Below are 19620 nucleotides of genomic sequence, written 5' to 3'. Positions count from 1 at the left end.
GGCTCCGCCTCAGTCACTTCCAGCCGGCCTCAGTCGGCGACAGACGGACGCTCACATCGGACGTATCTTTCTCTTCTTTTCTTTTCTTTTTTTTTTTTTTTTTTACCGTAAATCCTTCGGGATGTCCTTCCTGGAGAAGCCGGCCCCGGGCAGGGTGCTGCTGGACGACACCGTCCCCCTGACGGCGGTGATCGAAGCCAGCCAAAACCTGCAGTCACACACGGTGAGTGTTTACGGAGAACCGACTCCGGTTCGGAAGTCAGCCTGTCATCGGTACCTTCCTGTGGGGCTGACAGACGTGTCTCCACCGGTGTGAATACAAAAAAAAAAAAAAACAATTTTCTGAAGGAGGGAGGGCGTTTAAGACTATTGCTGCGTCACTGGTTCCATTATCGGACGCAGCTGTAAAGCTTTATTCCGTCTCTTTCTCTGAAGTGAAACGACAAAAACAAAACACGACACAGCTCTTTAAAACAAAACCAGCATCACTTTAACGCAGAGTTGCACCATGCCTCCATTATCGGACACAGAGGCGGCTGACACGGTTTGTTGTGCTGTCACTGATTAAGCAATTTCCTGGAAGCTCGTATTCTGTCAGCAAAAGTGCTGATTTGAATGGATTGGGAATCAAATCTTCAGCCAGGAGGATAAAACTGAACCGTCTCTGGTGGTAAAGGGACCAAATCTCATCCATCTGTGTTAGATTATGATGTTATTCATCCATCACCCGGAGCTCCCTGCAAACGTTGGCATTGTACCCGAATAAACGCTGTTTTTGCCGAATTAAACGTGTGAGTGAAGCTTTCAGACTTTTGGTTTGGACGCCAAGTTTCTGTAGAAATACACGAAAACAAACAAAAAGGTCTGGCGTCTGTTTAATCACCTCCAGCTATGCACCTTGAACCAGTGTGTCCCTTCAGAGTCGGTCTACACAATGTGTGTGTCACTGAAATGATCATATTATAGGGCAACGAGGCAGGACCTCTGTCCGATAATGGGCGCACATGTTGTGTGTTTGTTGTTGACAAGTCCGGCTGGAATCAGCCAGGTAGTGTTGGAGTAGCTGCTCAGGAGAAACAATCATCTTTATCTCATCGGAGATAAGAATTAGAAAAGAAAGATTTGTAGAGTAAATCGAATCTTTTCTCATCAGAAAATGTGGGCAGCTCAGTACTGTGAGGACAGGCCTTCATAAGGAATCATTTTTAAAACCAGTTCAACACTGACAGTCTTTCAGTTGATCAAAACCAACCTAGTATCAATCCACAACAACACTCATAACCTTGTTTCCCAGTATGTTGTATATTTAATTGCGCTAAGAGGATAAGAGGATATGGCTCTGCTGTTATCAGTGTTCTTATTTAAATCTGTTATTTTCACTGTCTTATAAAGTACCATGAGACGATGAGTGTAGCTGAAACACTAGCACGGATTTAAAAGGTATAAATTAGTCACATCTGGCAGATACTTGATCTACTGAACGAGGCTGATGAGACTGCTAATCCAGATTGTGTAACATTTCTGTTTTTAACTGTGGTTGGTTTGAGAAAGACAGATGAAGAAATCCCCGGTGAGAGTCTGGAGCAGGGAGACTGAAGGTCTGTTTACGGTCATGAGGCTCGGCTGTTTGTGAAGCTGCTCTTGAATGAACGCCGGATTAGAGCAGAAATCAGTCTGTCCACATGAATTAGATGGCTGTAAAGGGATTGAGAGGATTAGATTGAAGGAAAATTCCCTGTTTACGTTGTTCTTCTCCACTTGGTCATGAGAATAGTTTTACTCAGAAGCTTCATGACAGATCAGACATGATGAGACGGATCCTCATCAGAGTCATTTATGTGGAATTGAAAGAGAAACTCAAAAGTGAAAGGAAAAGACTTGATTTAAATTTTCATTTGTTAAGAAGGCGGAGCTGACAAATTAAAAATTCCCTCTTATTCATCAGGCAAAGTGTTTTATTTTTATCATTCCAGTCACTTAGTTTTGCGGTATTTAGTGAACATGGAACCTCCTCCGCTGCACTTTAACGGAGGATTCCTGCTGATTCAGACTTAATCAGGAGCAATTTGCTGCTGTAAGAATCAAGTCATAAAATTGTGTGACCAAACGGCTGTTCTAATCATTATTATTGTTATTATATATCCATAATATTTCAGATTTTCCTGGTTTACTATGACTTAATTTCCTATTAGTTTATTTCTCCATGAATTATTATCTCATTCTGATAACAGTAAGATTCCATTATTCTGGGATGTCCATGTTAATTAGATTCATCTAAACGTAGTCATCATGTATTATCACTGTTATGATGTTTTTTCATCAGATTCCATTTAACTGTTTAATATTGTGGCTTAATGTTTGTGAAATTAAAACGTTATCTAATTATGTCTTTTATTATTCTACAATTTCTTGAGAATGAATATTTAGTTTTGATATATTTCATGTTGTTTTCATCTTTATTTTCATAACATACGTGTTTTTCTTATGTTAACTGATTTTTTTCCCCCCATTATTCCTTCAACCATATCTAATTACTATTTATTAATATTGATTCTTAAAACATTGAAATTTTCTTCTTCTGTCACAGGAATACATCATCCGAGTCCAGAGGGGCGTGTCTTCAGACAACAACTGGCAGGTAAATAAACCAATCACAACATCAGATGTCAGCAGCATGGTCGCCACCTCGGACAGTCCCATAATGTGGATGTTTGTTGTCATGGTTACAATAATGAACAGGTGGTTACAGTTGTGTTACAGTCACAAAAGAAAGAACCTTGATTGTTATTTTCAAAAAGGAAATGAGCAGCAGCCTCCTTGAAGGCCTGTGTTTTTTCCTCCTCCTAAAATTCCTGATATTGCATCACCTTCCTCTTCCACTCCTGTCATAATAAATCACACGACCTTTGGAGGTCATCTGGAGGAAATAAAACTTTACTACGGGTGGCTAAAACTGTAAAGCCAGTTCATCAGCTCTTCTGGCAGAAATATGGACCAATTAAAATGTCTGGACTCGAGAACAAAGGCCCAAATCGGACCCAAATGTATTTTCGGAGTTGTCTCTCTGTGGTTTCATTTCACTAAATTTACAGCATGCCGGAAACTGTCCTTCAAACAGAAAATATTTTTAGCTCTGAGATGAGTGAGTTGGGGAGGCTTGAACGCATTTGGTTGCTGTGAATCTCGACGGTTACTTGAAAATAAATCGCAAAAAAAGCCAAACCATCTAATATTAATGAATGAATGGATCTGTTTTTGTTTTTTTTTGTAATGGAGAATAATTTAGAACCCAGACAGATACACTTGAGGGGTGAAACCCAACGGCATTCACTGTTAATCTTGTTTTTTCTTCCACTCATTCTCTTTCAATTCAACAAGATGATGATTGGACCAGCTGTTGATGAGATGAATGGATGAATCAGTAACTGACAGGTTTGTGTTTGTGTTGCAGGTGATTCGTCGGTACAGTGACTTCGATGTCCTCAACAGCAGCCTGATGGTGAGTTTCACGTGTTTCGGTCAAACATCAGCAGTGTTTTACAGCACACTGAGCTGAAGGAGAGCAGAGAAGCTGATTAATTTGCAGGATGAAGAAACAAGGAGGGGTAACTGAATTGTAGATAACTGGTTTCCATGTGAAAACGTCAGCCCCATTAAAAAGTCTCCACATGCACACAATCTCTGCCTCACATTTCAGTGCATCTTGGCAAATTTCCTTTCTGTTTGGGAAATGATGACACGTCACGCCAAGTTCAGGGCTCTGCTGTTGTGTCATCAGTTTCCCAGAAGCCCCGGCTGGTCCGGTGAGAGGCCAGTGGTTGTTTGTCCTGGGAAGCTGGTTGAGGTTGTTCTGCAGTAGAAGTTGAAGTACTGTTCAAACAGCCGCTGTGCTCTCTGTGAACTGTGGTCGTGGTCCTCAGATGATCGACCTAATGACTGTAATGACGTGTGTCTGCGTGTTAGTGTGGTCATACAGTCAGATCAACCTCAGTTCAGCTATGAGGATGTGGACAACGTTAAACTTTGAACGTCAACGTGAGGTTTCATTCAGTGTCATGTTGCTCTTCCATAAACCGCTGAGCTGAGTTTGTGTTGTCCAGCAGATTTTTCTGGTCAGGTCACATCATTCCTGGATAACAGGAAGTGAGCAGCTTTTCTGCTGAGGCTGTGTCCGCTCATTTCCTGTTCAGGTCTCACACTGACCCTGATCTCCAATCAAGCTCCTGGTCTGAAGTCAGCATCCAGCACAACATGCTGAAACCCTGAAAGTCTGCCTGTCTCTGTTCTTCCATTCTGACAGCTTCTAACAAGGACGGAGGGAAATGTCAAAGTGTTTCTGTCCGTTTCTCTGCAGGTCTGCGGCATTAGTCTCCCCCTCCCTCCAAAGAAGCTGATCGGAAACATGGACAGGGAGTTCATAGCAGAGAGGCAGCGAGGACTGCAGGCCTATCTCGACTCCATTACCCAGCATCCCCTGCTTTCAAGCTCCCTCCCTGTCAAGAAGTTCCTGGACCCCAACAACTACTGTGCCAACTACACAGGTTTGTTGTCACCTGGAATTCTTCTTCTTGTCATTTGGCTTGCAGCTTCAGAGGAACACAAAATGATATAACCATGAAAACCTGGATCTTTCTGAATGTCTGTCCTTACTACCTTTCTTACACTTATACATTTGTAAAGCAAAAAAATGCATTAAACATGTGAAGCTAACTGCGATTTGTGGTGACGTACAAAAAAAAGGTTAATGACATAAATGAATCAGCTTTTATTTTTGTGATGGTGGTTATTGATGATAGCAGCCACACAGATTCAACACCAATTGTCAAAAAAAAAATGTCAGACTTGATATTGTGATCACGTGGAATTCCTACAGACTGTTGACTGATTGTATTATGAGCTAAAAAAGAAAGGAGACTCTTTTCTTGATTTCTACATTTGATTTCATTAACGTCGCTCTCTCTCTCTCTCTCTCTCTCTCTCTCTCTCAGAAATCGCACTGCAGCAGGTCTCCATGTTCTTCAGGTCGGACCTGAAGTGGGAAGTCTTGGAGCCTCTCAGAGACATCGGTGAGACTTTTTAGCACTTTTCACACAGTCAGCGTACACCAGACTGTTTCTTTACAGAGGAAGAGTCAACATCATCCTGAGTCTGAATATTAACTCAGTGAAATAATGAGTGGATGTAAATATGCTGTTTTCTTCTCCGCATTTTAAACAGGAATGGAGACAGTGTGTTGTTATGAAACCTGCACCTACTCTTCCTGTCGCTTTTATTATCACTGAGCCAACAGAATAATTTGTTCTCAATAATTCAGTTCCAAAAAAAGAAAAAGACTGTAATATTCAATTCTTATTTGTAGAAATGACATGAATTTTATACATTTTTTTTATTTCAGGCTGGAGGATCAGGAAGAAATATTTTTTAATTAAAAACAAAGAGCAGCCCAAAGAGCGGTATCTGCTGAGCTGGGTGAGTCAATGCAGGAAAAAATCTGACACACTCCTGTTTAATACACACAATATATGAAGCATGTTTAAAGAACCTGGACTGATTTACTTATATTGATGACTTCTGGATGTCCCATCCCTGTCCTGTTAGAGGCGTGTAGTCGCAGTGATTTACCCACCGTTCAATGTTCCTCAGTAGTCTGTCAGGTCTGTCATAAATCAGGAGAATTGAGGTCAGACCTCCAGCAAAAAACAGAGAGGAGACTCGTGACGCTCGTAAAATCTTCATCTTACGTAACCTACGTGTATAAAACTGAGCTCGACCTCAGTCACACTTCCTGAACCTTATTTTCTTTAATTAAAATTTCAAGCTTGGCCGATTTGAGCATGTTTATTCTCTTGTCAGGATAGTGTATGATTTCCTGCCACACACTGGGGCCGTACGATATTGGCAAAAATAAAAATCACAATTATTTTGACTGATAATTGACATCATGATTATTTGACATGGTTGTTAATTGTTTAGAAAACATAAGCATTGATTAAAAAAACAGGAACTCAACTTTAAATATAAGTAAACAAAGCAAACAGAAATAAATATATGTTATGTTACATTGAGTTATGACAGAAGATCTTTTACTTCTCTTCTCAACCACCGGCAGCCTTTCTGCCATTTTAACTGACTTCAAGTTTAAACACACCGCTCCTTAAATTTCTGTAACAGAGGGGAAGTGGGCATGCCGCGCCATGCAGCACATTAATCGTCTTACTTAGATTATCACGTTTTTATGATTGTGAAAAACCAAAATCAAAATTCCTTTACTTGTCCAGCCCTACCACAAGTGTATTAAAATGGCTACGACTTGTTCTCATATTCAAATGAAGCATTTAACAGACACAGAGTCTCATCGCAGTTAGAGCAGGAGGAGTTTTGTCTAATGTGGCAGCGACGGAGTTCAGGAAACAGCACAAAGAAAAATACTCCAGAATCTGCAGTAATCTTCCTGTTCAACAGCTGATTGCTGTTGAACAGGAATGGGTGGCCTTCTGAGGGAATTCACAGAGAAGAAGACATTTGAGTTGATGGAAAATGTATTCAAATGTAAATAACTGATTGAAAATCTTATAGTCAGAGAGAGACTGTAAACATTGACTGCAGTCATCTGACCGTGAAGGCAGTGACACTGTTTGTTTGTTCTGTTGAATTTAAAACAGAGTTAAAGAGGTTCCTCTTTAAAGCACTGAAGTGGATTTCTGGATTAAACCTGATTTACTGAAGGACATTGGCCGAAATCACGTGACTCACACACGAGTAGCTCAGACTGAAGCAGCAAAACGTCTGAGAGAAAACAAAATTTCCTTTAAATCTCATAAAACAAGAAGAAGCTCTCAGCTGTCGTCTCTCTGAAGCATTAACAGCAGAATGTGTCTGTTGTAGGTGGATCTGGGTCCTGACAAGTTCCTGTCCGACAAAGACCTACAGTCTGCCATGAAGCTGCTGACCAGCCTCTCTGTACGTACAACACCCAGTCAACGCACACTAACCCATGAACTTACTGTGGACTGTGAATAAGTAAAGTCTTCCTCCTCCACAGACTCCGTATCTCTGCCCGCTGTTGTTCTCCAGCACCAGTGAGTCCTCCGCTCTGCTCATCCGGCCGTTCAGTGAGAAAGGCTCTCTGAGAGACCACATCTGTAAGGTAGACGAATCTAACCCACAGAACTGAAAACACACTCTACGACACTGGAAACTCAGTCAGAGCTGTCTGTGAGGACACGTCAACTGTTAATGCTACAAAAACACTCTCTGTCAATCTGGATTATTCAAAGAAAATGCTGCAGACCGTTTGGGACTATTTTTTTCAGCGGGAAGTAGATCCAGTAAGGACTGCTCACCGTCTCTCACAGCTCGTCTCTCTCTCTCTCTTTCCAGGTGAAGCCCAGAGAGAGTTACCTGAAGAAGTACGGCAACCCGAAGAACAGCCAGGGCCTCGAACTGTCAGACATCAAACTGTACGGCCGTCAGATCCTGGAGGTACACACACACACACACACACACACACACACAGACTTCATCAGTTAACAGTCTGTGTGGATGTGTGCAGGGCCTGAAGCTGCTCCATGATGGCTGTATATTTTATGGTCACCTTCACGCCTCCAACGTCATTGTGGACGGCGGTGTGTGTCGACTGATGGACGTGGAGAACGGCATGCTGGGAGTTCCCTCGGTTCTACGACCCAGCTTCACCCAGCTCAGGAAGATCAACGTACGTAAACAGTGACTTTAATCCAGTCAGGTCAGATTTGGATGGATCACGTGGTTTTATTTGTGTTTTTATAAAATAGATAAACCGCTCTTTGGAGGTTTATGTGGTTGTGTGTGTGTGTGTGTGTGTGTCTGCAGAGCACAGTGAGCATTGACGTCTTCTGCTTCGGACACTTGCTGTATGAGATGACGTATGGCCGGCCTCCGGACAGAGTCCCTGTGGATCAGTTCCCCCCTGCCCCCTACACAGCTGTGGGTTCGTATGCGTTTAGATCCTGTCGTGTCCATTTTCTGCCTCCAGATGTTTAAATAAAAATCACAAAATGTCTGCACAGTCCTGTTCTCAGTTGATTTTTTTTGTGTGTGTGTGTTCAGTTTCAGTGCTGCAGTCCATTCTGTCCACAGAAGCCTGTAAGAGCAAGATGCCGACAGTGTCTGAGCTCATCCAGACATCGTGAGTCTTGCTTTTTTAAATTTCCCATCAGTTATTGAAGGACACTGAAGCACGTGGTCTATGTACAACCACACAATGACACATTATTGCTGTGGTTGAGTTTGTTTTCTCTCTCTAAAGCCACACTAAACCAGCTAATCCTCAGTTTTTGACTTCACTGTGGCCATCCTTTGACGCTGAAGCTGAATGTATGCTTACTGTGCTCATGTTGTAACTGGCCCAATAGGCCTTGACAGCATGTCTAAGTGGCTCACATGCTCTTTATTTACTGACTAATGGAAAGTTACTCTTACAGGCTGAGGGACCATCAGTTGCCTGCTTTGTGCTTATCAGGTCGAGATTCTCTTTAATTTAGAGGAGTGTCTGAAAATCTGCAGGAGCCAGAGTTTATCGTTTATTTTTGCTGCTGCTGAGTCACAGTTTGTGTTTTTCAGGCTGTTCAGTGACGTTCAGCTCCAACACTCTGAGAAACTCCAGATCAAGGTGAGAGGTCATTCATCTCTACACAGGGTCTGTCATTGCCAGAGTGAATAATAATATCAATATCTAAATATAGTTACATAAATGAGCCTTTCTCCTTTTCTGCAGGTTCCCAGCAGACTAAAGGAGGCACTGAAGACGGCGAAGGAGAGTCTGGAAAAGAGACTGCAGGAGGAGCAGAGAGTGGTGCGTCAGCAGTTCATTCTTTAAACTGTCTCTGATGGAGACATTTGAGTCACGTCCTGTCTTCAAGGTGGATTAACTGTGACGCTCTTGTGACAAAATTGATGTGGAAAACCTTTCGGCACAGTTTTCCCACAACCTTCCATGTTGCAACAAGGAAAGCTCAGTGCTGACATTCATGTGGAATTATTTTTAGCTGCTCTTCCTGTAGATTTGACCAAATGCAGCAGTGAAGCCGTAAATGCAACACACAGACACTTTGATGTTTTCTAATGTTGAGGTAGTAGAGAAGCTGCCTCTACAGACCTGAATTCTTGACTGACAATATCTCGGCGGTATCTGTGATGCAGACAGAAAAGAGCAGAACACAGTTGTTTTATTGATCGTTCCTCTGTCAGTATTGACTGTCACGCTCATCAGGCTCACTGCAGCAAAGCTGAGCCGCTGCGATGATCAGCGACAACACAACAATAGACCCAGACAGCGTTACTTCAGATTGAATTAGTTGTGTGAAATGGAGGCGGCAGATCAAGTCTATACTTTTCAGTTTCGATAAAGGCAAAAGATGCTTTCTGTACAGATGTGCTCAGGATCTTTATGGAAAAAAAAGGTAATAGCTGCACACTTATGGAATGTTAGTGAGAACCACTGAAGTCTTAAAGGCTTTAAATCAAAGGTGGTGAGCAAGAATCTCCTTTTCTACCAGAGTTTCTCTTTGAAATTGAATCCAATGAAAGCATCTTGATTCTGCTCTTTGGCAGAGACTGTTAACTCCTCTCATCGCTCTATTTATGAAAAGTGCAGCTTGTAAATATGAAGTTTGCTGTTTTGTTTTGGTTGAAGCTCCACCAGCACAGGAGGCTGACCAGAGCTCAGTCTCACCACGGCTCGGAGGAGGAGAAGAAGAGGAGGAAGATCCTGGCGAGGAAGGTAGGCAGCAGAGTGCTTCTCTAACAACAACACAAAGAAACCTCCTGACGTGTAAACATCAGCAGGGACAAACGTGTTAACGGCTCCTCGTCAATGTCACAGTAAAACAAATGATTCTGACGCCATTTAATTACAGTGCAAAAACACCCAAAAACACCCACTTACCCCATGAGTCCGTGACTAAGAATCATGGGATATGCTGTGACTGTCATGCCTTTGTTAGAGAGGAGTTACATGTTTATCTGAGAATAAACAGAACAGAACTGTTTCTTTGAATTTGAGTCAGATTCCAACTCAGCAAGTAAACAAGCGGTCATGCTTTGGCCATGTCTGTGCATTTGTCAGGTCATGTGTCATGATAAGACTTTAGAAAATCTTGTGTGCTGATAATAATGTCTTAATAGTAATAGTTGTTTGTGTCTTTGCAGAAGTCCAGACAGTCAGCTTATGAAAATGAAGAAGACATCTCCACCAGAAACAACAATAACTCTGGTAGGTTCAGTCAGTCGGCCTGATGTCTCATCAGTTAGAGAACGAGTCCACAACGAACCAGCTGAGCTCTCAGCTGTTGCTTCTTCAAACATTTGACTGTGATTTTTATTTATTCAGTTTTTTCATTACGTCTCCAGGTTCTGGAGCCAGTTCCCCTCCCACATGCCCCTCCTCTCCCACTCCCCCATCCACCACAGGTAAGCCTGTCTGTCTGTCAGGGAAGAATCGGGCAGACTGTAGTCTGTCTCAGAGGGTCAATAACAAACTGTGTCGCAAACTTTAAAGGCTTGTCTTGTTTATTTTTCATGCGAAATTTGCATGTTTGATTATGAAAACGTGAAAAAGTCACTGACTTAATCTGCCTGTCTGTCTCTTCACGTCCTCTCTCACCGTGTGATTACCTGGTTTTCAGACAGGTATCTGTCTCTGCTGTGTGTCGATAAGTAGCTGATCACAGGGTGGGAAACACGGATGTTCTATAATTTACTGTGACAAAAAATATCTCGTGTTGTTTTCAAAAAACAGGTGGTCACGTTAAATCAGACCAACAACGAAAGATTAGACTTTAAAAACAGATTAAACTATATTTTTAAAAGCAAATTATAATTTAAAAGAGGTCACTCACTTAGTCAACCTGATTTCCTTACGTTTTATACTCTGTTCCGTTTAGATTTCAGGTCTCAGGAAGAGATTAAAGACCAGACTGTACCATCTGATATCATAGTCGGAAATACTGAAGTAATCTCCAGGAGGAATTATCTGGTCAGAAATATTGTAGAGAGTAAAATTGTAGGAGTATAAAGAGGGTTAAAAAAAATATATATTTTTTTTGGACATTTAAAACGTCTCCTGTCCCCTTTTTTTTAAGTTTAAAATGTGTATTTATATTATTACATATATTTCAAAATATCTATCAGATGATTAAGGAAAAGATGTGGTTGGTAGATCAGCTGCTTTCTGTTTTATGACAAAATGGAAACATTGACCCTCATTGTTTTGACACAAAAGCGACATCAGTTTCCTGCCCTGGTATTAGTCTCCTCTCCTTGTTTCCTCTCCTCTCCTCTCCTCTCTCCTCTCCTTGTCTCCTTTCCTCTTGGTCCTGTTGATACTGTGTAAATGCTGATTGGTCCACTGAACGGTTAACCGTCATCTGCCTCTCTCTCTTCTTCCTGTGCCGTCTCCACCATAGAGCATGCTCCATTCTGACCGTGTCTTTGGGTAAAGTAAAAGATTTATGATGTCGGTAATGATGATGATGATGATGAAAGTCTCTGGTGGCTTTTGAAAGCTGTCGTACACCCTGGCTTCGCTGCGAGCTTCTGGTCACCATAAAAAGACCAAAGAACTGAAAGTAAAAATGGACGGCGCCGGTTCAGACACAGACTAAAGACAGAGCAGCTCCAAACTTCAGACTGTGTGAGGAAGTCCTTCATTTAGAGTGCGGACACAAGACCTTCACATGACAGCTGAACTGATACTGAAATTTTGGAAGTGGATTTAAAAATGTGCAAGCTCTGATAATAATAAATTGAATTTCAGTAATTATTACAAAACCAATCATGATTCACATCCTTTTCTCTTTTTTCATTTTGTTTTGTGTGTTTTTTAATCAGCAGGTCAGTTCCGACTTGCATTAAATTTGAAGTAACACTCAGCTGCAATAAAATAGTGCTGATTTTTTTCAAAATCTGCATCTTCTTTTAAAAAATATTCTCTTTTGGCCATTTGCTGCCTTTATTATCAGATAAGAGCATTTGGAGTGACAGGGAAGGTGATCAGGAGAAGAGAAAAGGTGAATGGGAAACATTCAGCAGGAGTGTTTTTAGTTTTCTTTTAATCTAAACACTTTTTTAAATAAAGATAAATATGTGAAGAAGCACGTCGCTGCAGTCGGAGCAGGGTGAACGCACATCTTTACAAAGACCTCACAATCTACAATGATATCCAAACATCCAGACGGTCTGGCTGCTGCCCCCCCCCCCCCCCCATTGGAGATTGTGATCTGTCAGTCAGTCAGCATGTCCGTCTGTTTCTCTCTTTGTTTTCCTGTTCTTTTCTTTTTGTGTTTGGGACGGTGTCATAGTGGAAACATGTCGGATCTTTGAGTGTATTGATTGTTTCCTCTCATTATTATAGAGCTGCTCTACAAATTCAACAAACGCTTCATTTGGTTGTTATGAAACGTTTTCTTGTGTTTTCTTTTAATATTCAGACAGTTCTGTGCAGCAGGACTAGCAGAAATATTTTTGGACTTGTTCCTCTGTCTGCCCAAGTTACTGTTGTTGTTGTCGTTGTTTTCTTTACTTTACAATAATTTGATTTACTTAGATTTGGGCCCGTATTTAATCACAGAGACAGGAGAGGAGGAAGAAGTCAGTTTTCTGTCGAGGAAAGCATTCATAGTTTTGCTTATCATAAAGGAACTATTTGAAAGTTTAGATAATCCTACATTGCCAACATTAAAATCAACAGCTCTCTATTTATATATTCTATAATTCACCATGAGCTGTTTACAGCTGTGGAAAGCAGCCGTATTTTATTTTACCTCTATTTCTATTTCTTCCATTCTACTGGAGTTAGTACACTGACCAACTGGACCTGAGCCAACAGCTTCTGCAGTAATAAACAAAACTGCTGTCAGTCAGAATGAATTTCCCACCTCAGCATGAAATCCGGTCCTGTAGAAAACGTAATATTTTTACTTTTTACGTTTTAATACAGCGGATGTATTAGTTAGAGATCGATAAAATTGATCTGGTTTATTTCTTAAGGTCGGCTGATACTACAGAGAAAAAATTCTAATGACAAATTCTTTGAGCGAGAGGAAAAGACCTCCAACATCGTATGAAATGCAGCAAAATTCCTGCAGGATCCTGTTCTGCCTCCTACATGTGGGTTATTTTGTCCGTATGTGACCGGGTTTCATGTGTATTCTTATAACCCTCTATGCAAGAAGCTCACCAGCAAAACTGTGCATTCATTTCAGCATTATGCATCTAAAATTAGAGTTGTCTACATTTAAAGATCGCTGCTCTTTCTACAATTTGAATTTCACCACCAGGGTGAAGGGGCCATAAAAAAAACAGTAACTGGGTCCGATTGGTGAAACATCAGACAGTATTGTACTGATAAATATGGGACCAGTCTCAGTGTTTCCTTCCAGGCTCTCATGTCCATTAAAAGATGAACTTACACCAGAGATTTAAATTATAATTTTTTTGGTCAACTCTTCTCAGATAAACATGCAACTCCTCTCCAAGCTGACTTATTTTTTAGTGCTGCCGATGTTGTGATCATTTTATCGAGGCCACGGCGGCAGCTAAATGTAATGAAAGACAGTTTATTCCTCGACCATCTTGGAGAACAAACTGTCACCACTGCAGACAGTAGTAGTCCTGCACCTATCAAGTGATTGAAATCTATTTTTTTTATCTTCTTGCTCTTGTTAAACTTCTAATGTTCATCAAAAACAGGTTAGTCCCATAAACATGTGACCGTACCTTCAGACATGCTGCTTGTCTCCTCTGGTGAAGGGTTTCTCCTGGTCTGGTCACCATCCCTCAGGCTGATGGACGTCCTTCATTACATAGCAGATTTTTGGCAGCTTCTGGCCTCTGCTTCAGCTACACGTTTTGCTTTTCTGCCTGTAAATCCCTGAGGTTCATTCAGTCTGGGATGTGAAGGGGCACAAGTGAGCGATGCACCAGGTTTATGTTCAACTCACCATCAGTTCACCCTGTTTGTCAAAGCGATTCTAACAGTAAACACACAAATGCACAGCTGGTTGTTTTTAAACTCAGTGGCAGTAGCTGGAATAGTACAGGACAACTACAACTCCCAGAGGCCATTGCTGTAAGAATCATCCAATCACAGAGCTCCAGATTCTGCTGTTGAGGTGGCATCGGAGGTTGAGCTTTATTGAATTCATTGGATGATAAAAACAATTACGTCAGGTTTAATCTGACCACTTCAGGACTCGTGGGTATTGTAGTATTTAGAAATATCACTGAGGAACAGGGGTAACATTTCTAACGATGACATTACTGTGCAAACGTCTACAGAATGTAGATGATAATGGAAAGCTTTGATTGGCCAGTTCAGGGGGCTCCCAGTTCTCCTCAGTGATCTGCTTACAGGACTCTCTGGTCGGACCTGCTGAGGATGGTTCTTCATGACTTTATCCCTCAATGACAAGAATCTAAAGTCCCCTAAAACTTTTGCACACCTCAGAACATAAAGTTAATATAATCCCATGCAAGTGTAGTTTCATTCAGACACACCTCAGGATTTGTGTTGTTTGTGTTGGTCCCAGAACTGAAGGTTGGGTTGAGCTGATGGTGAAGTGAGCCTGGACACTGACCTGCAGGTGAGCTGCTGGTTCCACAAAGATAACCTGAAGTCAGCTTTTATATGAGGAGTTCATAGGTTGAGACTAATAGCTTTATTTGTGGTTGATAAATCATTTACTAATGCTTCAGAAGCCGGTCTCAGCCATTAACGAGAACGGAGAGCTTCAAGCATAACTCAGTCAAAGACACACGAAACATTTTTAAACTCAATGTGACTCACACTGCAGGTGATTTATCACAAACAAATGTCCACGTGTGTGAGACAGAACCCTCCATTATCATCCTCCTGCCTGTTTAGCTTTTTAGTCAACAGGAAGATTTCCTGTCTTCATATTTTGACCTGTAACTGGTTCTCATTAATGGTTTTGAAGTGAAGTTTGAAGTAATTAGTAAATTATCTATTAATATTAAAGCTATTAGTTCAAAACTTTATAAAGAGGTGCCTTTTCAGAAGGAGATGGATTCTCTCATGAAACTGACGGTGACCAGTCCAATCAGATGAAGAATAATTCTTTAACCTCTGACAGTCAACTGATGATGAGTCACCTTCACGGCTCATCAAATTTCAGGGGCAAAAACAGGAAGTGAAGCCTTTCTCCTGGCCCCTGAGAGTTTGATGTGTCTTCATGCCCATCAGACTCGTCTTAGAGTGAAACACAGAATAATCAGCCCGACGTATCTTTGTGCAACCAGCAGCTGGAGAAACTGAAGGTCACTGGAAACTGTTGCTGCTGTTTTCTCACTTCTTCTTCTCTGCTCTCATTGATCCAGGAGCGCAGACTGCTCCTCCCCCTCCACCTCCTCTTCCTCCTCCACCCCCTCCTATGCCGGACTCCTCATCCTGTCCCCCTGCTCCTCCACCTCTGTTGTCCTCTGATGGAGCAGGCAAAGGTCGCAGCGCCCTGTTGAGCTCCATACAGAACTTCAGTAAAGGCAAACTGAAGAAGGCCAAGACCACCGACCGCAGCAAACCCGTCATCTGACCCCGCCAGTCCGGTACAGAGACATGATGGCACACTGGTTCTGTGCTGTGGTCCGGACCGGTTCCTGCTGTCGCTCCTTGAGATGTGAATCGCTAACAAAATAGAAAAAGAAAAAAAATCCAAGTACCATTTTAGTTTTTATCATTATTTTCTGCTTTTTTCCTGCTTTTAAAATGTTGAATCTGTTGCCGAGGTTAGAGAATAGAAGATGTGCCGCACCAGTCTGCTCTTTGAACATCTTGTGACAATCCCAGGCACTTCTCTTCATCGCTGAAAAAACAAGAGAAGGCAGAAAACTCAAAGTGAGTCTGTTGGGCTTTTCTTCCTTCTTTCTAAAAGACGCAGTGTCAACCGTTGGTCAGAGCTCTGAGCGTGTCATGGAAATGTACAGTCCTGATCCTGGAGCAGAGCAGGAACTGGCCCCTGGTCCTGTTTCACTCTTTAATTCATCTTGAACCATCGACCTGTAGCGTCCAGACTCTGCTGCTCTGTCACTGTCAACGTCTGCAGAAAGAGAGCAGCTATCGTCTGTAAGTCCTAAAAGCTTCATCTTTTTAAACAAGTGGGAAAAAAAACCCACATACCTGTCAACAAATCTCAAAACAAAGAACAAGACTGATCTCTGCATTTGAAGCAAGAAAGATTCAAATTAATGTTTAAAAATACTTTAAACGTTCAGGATAAGCAGATTTATTTTCACTTGTTTATAATAGAACAAAAGTCACATTACAGGTATGAATGATTGAATATGAAGAGTGAGATCAGACCGTCTCTGCTGCTTCTGGCTTCTTAATTCATCATTTAGATTGTAGTTAAAGTCCTGACCTGCAGCTTCATTCCAGCTACAAAGATTACATAACTTTTTCGTACCAAACGTGACAGTGGTCAGTTGAGCTTTTGTTCCTACGAACCTGTAAATGTTGATGCTACATTACACATTTTGTTTGAGGTATGACGTCCTCTTCTCCTGCAGCAGTTTACCGGCAGCCTGCTGACCGCTCACAATATCTCAGTATATTTAACTTCTGCTGTTCACACAATGCTAATGGATGGGAATGTGCATCAGATCCTTTTTTCTTCAGCAAATTTTCTGAAGAGTTGGAGGGAAGTCTGGGCTGGTTTCCTCGTCTGCTACTCTGCAGTAACTGCAGGAGCTTAGAGATGCACAAATCCTCCACCAAGACGTGTGAAGTTCAGGGTTAGGTTGTCCTTAAAGTCAGAGACACAACAATGCTTTCGCTCCACAAGATGTCAGCCTGTCACATCTGGTGTGAAAGGTGCTCTCTGCTGTGATTGTGCTCTGAGTTAATCAGTAATCTTAAATGAAACTGAAAGAACATGTTCTTCTCCATCAGCTTCTGTGGCAGGAAGCTAAAAAAGAGCATGTTTAAAATCACATACAAGAGGAACCAGTGCTGATAATTTTCTATGAAAGTCAAAGCGTCCATCAGTTCACACTTAAACATTACAATGATTCTAAGGACAATTTGTGGCAAGAACTAAACTTAAAAATATCAGAACAGAAATGCTCCCACATGAGTATGTTTGGGTTTAATAATCAGAAGATTTATTTGTTTGACTAGAAATCTGATGTGGACTATGGCTGAACTGGGCCAACGCCTTGAATCATGTTCATTCATGGTGAGGATAACTCTGTAATGTTGAAAATAAAAATATAAATAAAACCAAAACCGCAGAAACCAAAAGCATGTGATTAAATTTTAAAAAAGACCACAGTTTTATCACATTAATGTCCATTATTGCATCAAGAGATCATTTCAAAACAGTTCCTGCTCACGTCTGTTATTCAGTGTGACAATAACGCAACATAAAATGAAATAAACAATATTTTAAAATAGATTGATCTCTCTGAAGGAAAGACCTGCAGTGATCAGAGAGGGGATGTCTGCCCTTCACAACCTGCAGATTTAGAATTACAAAGGTGTCTTTAACATGTTCACCGTCCACAGAGCCGAGTTATTTTTATTTCAGGGTTGATTTCAGACTCTAATTATGATGATTCCATATGTTTTAAGTGTTTTCCTTCACTTTTAATTCTGTTGTATTTTAATGTTTGTTGTCGTCAGACAGCTGAGATTCTTTTATGTTATTGTGCCATATGGATCTTTGTGCCTGTGGACTTCTGAATGTCTTCTTTTTTGGGGGGTGGGGTTAAAAAAAATTGCATGAGACAATAACATACACGGAGATGATTTGACATCAGCTCAGCTGTATGTGTGAAGCTGTCTGGTGAGCAGATTAAGACTTTAGCACACAGGAGGTTACTGGCCTGGGAGTTTAGAGCGATCAGAGACGTGTCCCTAAATCAACCCATTATTATTTAAACTCAAAAATGTATCTTTTAATTTAAAGTGTTTATAAAGTGCCTGGAAATGGTGTAAAATGTAAATACCACAGATTTATAGCACAAATAATAAAAAGTCACTATGGAGATTATAATAATCAGGTAGAGGAGGAACTTTGTAAAATACAAAAAGAAAAGGGAACAAACTGCTGAGATCGATTATATTTCTGGACTAAAAGGCAAGAAGGGGAGACTTTAGCAAAAGATAAAATGTGTGAAACGGAATTTAGTCAAATTCTTAGAAAAAAAAAAACTAAACTTATTTGACATGAAATGTTCTTCTTTTCTAATCAGACATTTGATAATCTAATTATTGATTTAAAGATAGATTTTATCACCATTGGAAGGAATTTCTTTCTCCCCTCTTTACTAGGCTTCATGCTAAACTAAGTTCCAGCTCTAGCTTTATATTTGATTGATAATTATAAGAGAAATCACAGTCTGATCATGTAATGCTGCAAAAGAGAGCAAATAAAATGATTTCTCTAAGTCAGATTATTATTATTCCATGAAAGGGGTAGAGACACAGCGGCCTCAGACTCTTAAATTGGATTGACAGAATGTGATGTTTCCATTATTGATCTTTTTGGCTTTTTGATGTGCTGAAGTGTTTTTGCAGGCTGTTTTTCCTGATGACTCCAGTTTAGCATCCTGAGCATTTGTTTTTTGTTGTTCAGTGCAATACGGTCCGATGCAACGGTCTTCACGTCCTGAATGGCCATTTAAATTCTATCAGAATGTTTTCTCTGCAGCACTTTACCCGTGACCGGTGGCCAGAGGTGTGTTTGTGTCCATAAAAAACTTTGCCGTCGATGCTGTAAGACCACAAGTACGATACAATGGGAAAACCTCCAGTCCCCATTTTCAGTTACCACAAAGCTGATGCATCAAATGTTTCCACAGTTTGTCTGACTGTCATCTCCTGATGAAAACATCTGCTCTACGTTTTTTGCAGCTGTAAAATGACCTTCCTCCTTATCAGTATTGAAATAACTGCAGCAAGTCTGCCGTGATGAAATGACACCTGTAACAACCGAGTGTACATCTGAATAAAAACGGTTCAAAAAAGAGGAGACTGAGTGGAATTTACTGTGAACACCTTTAGTGCACTCACTGACACAAGCAGTTCCTCAAACACAGTCCACTGCTGCCTTTACCTTCAAAAGTCAGACAGTCAGTCAGGAGATGTGGATTCATTCATTCCCCTCTTTTATTTACTTATTACTTATTTTTTATTTATGTCATGCTTACAGCTGCATGTGGCCTTATGGCTTAAACTTTAAGCTTAAAATGAAATAAACTATTTATTCACAGGGAGTTATTCACGTTTTAAAAGACGTTTATTTTTGCACAGAGGCAATTTTGTATTGAATACTGTGATAGTTTAAAAAAAAAACATGTTAAACATGTTACTCGGAAAATAACGACACAGTTAAGGTGATTTGTTATTTTATCTATTTTTTTTATTCTAAAATATGTTGTAGCTTATTGCTGATTACATTTGTTAGTTAAAAATAAGTTGCAGTTTGTATTAATTACATTGTGGAAGATAAAGTGCAGTGGATTCTGAAGGCTAAACGTTTGTTCCATGTATCAGAGGTTTGTGCTCGCCTCGTCACACAGGACGCTGAGGACAGAAGTTAGTTTACCCAAAAACAGACTCACTTT

General features: G+C 40.8%; 1 protein-coding gene across 13 annotated transcripts; it reads left to right on the top strand.

Moving 5' to 3' along the window:
- The first annotated feature begins 103 nt into the window (after positions 1-103).
- On the top strand, positions 104-19025 carry pxk (PX domain containing serine/threonine kinase). Of its 13 annotated transcripts, none has more exons than XM_029501170.1 (19): positions 104-223; positions 2588-2638; positions 3452-3499; positions 4355-4541; positions 4989-5066; positions 5396-5469; positions 6886-6960; positions 7043-7147; positions 7381-7482; positions 7553-7714; positions 7852-7969; positions 8089-8167; positions 8602-8650; positions 8756-8833; positions 9674-9760; positions 10189-10252; positions 10390-10449; positions 10538-10546; positions 15379-19025. In XM_029501170.1, the coding sequence occupies exons 1-19, from the start codon at positions 122-124 to the stop codon at positions 15585-15587; spliced, it is 1737 nt and encodes a 578-aa protein (XP_029357030.1). In that variant the 5' UTR covers positions 104-121; the 3' UTR covers positions 15588-19025. The 13 variants fall into 13 exon arrangements, 12 of the variants coding, with proteins under 12 accessions (XP_029357030.1, XP_029357040.1, XP_029357028.1 ...); XM_029501180.1 differs by lacking the exon at positions 10538-10546 and adding an exon at positions 11445-11473 and having other exon boundaries at positions 15376-15514; XR_003840710.1 differs by having other exon boundaries at positions 10390-11473; positions 15376-15479.
- The last annotated feature ends 595 nt before the right edge of the window (positions 19026-19620 follow it).

Source organism: Echeneis naucrates, chromosome 5 (assembly GCF_900963305.1).
Source record: "Echeneis naucrates chromosome 5, fEcheNa1.1, whole genome shotgun sequence".
Lineage (NCBI taxonomy): Eukaryota > Metazoa > Chordata > Actinopteri > Carangiformes > Echeneidae > Echeneis > Echeneis naucrates.
The sequence above is the reverse complement of the archived record's forward strand: the minus strand, read 5'-3'. Positions and strand labels throughout refer to the sequence as shown.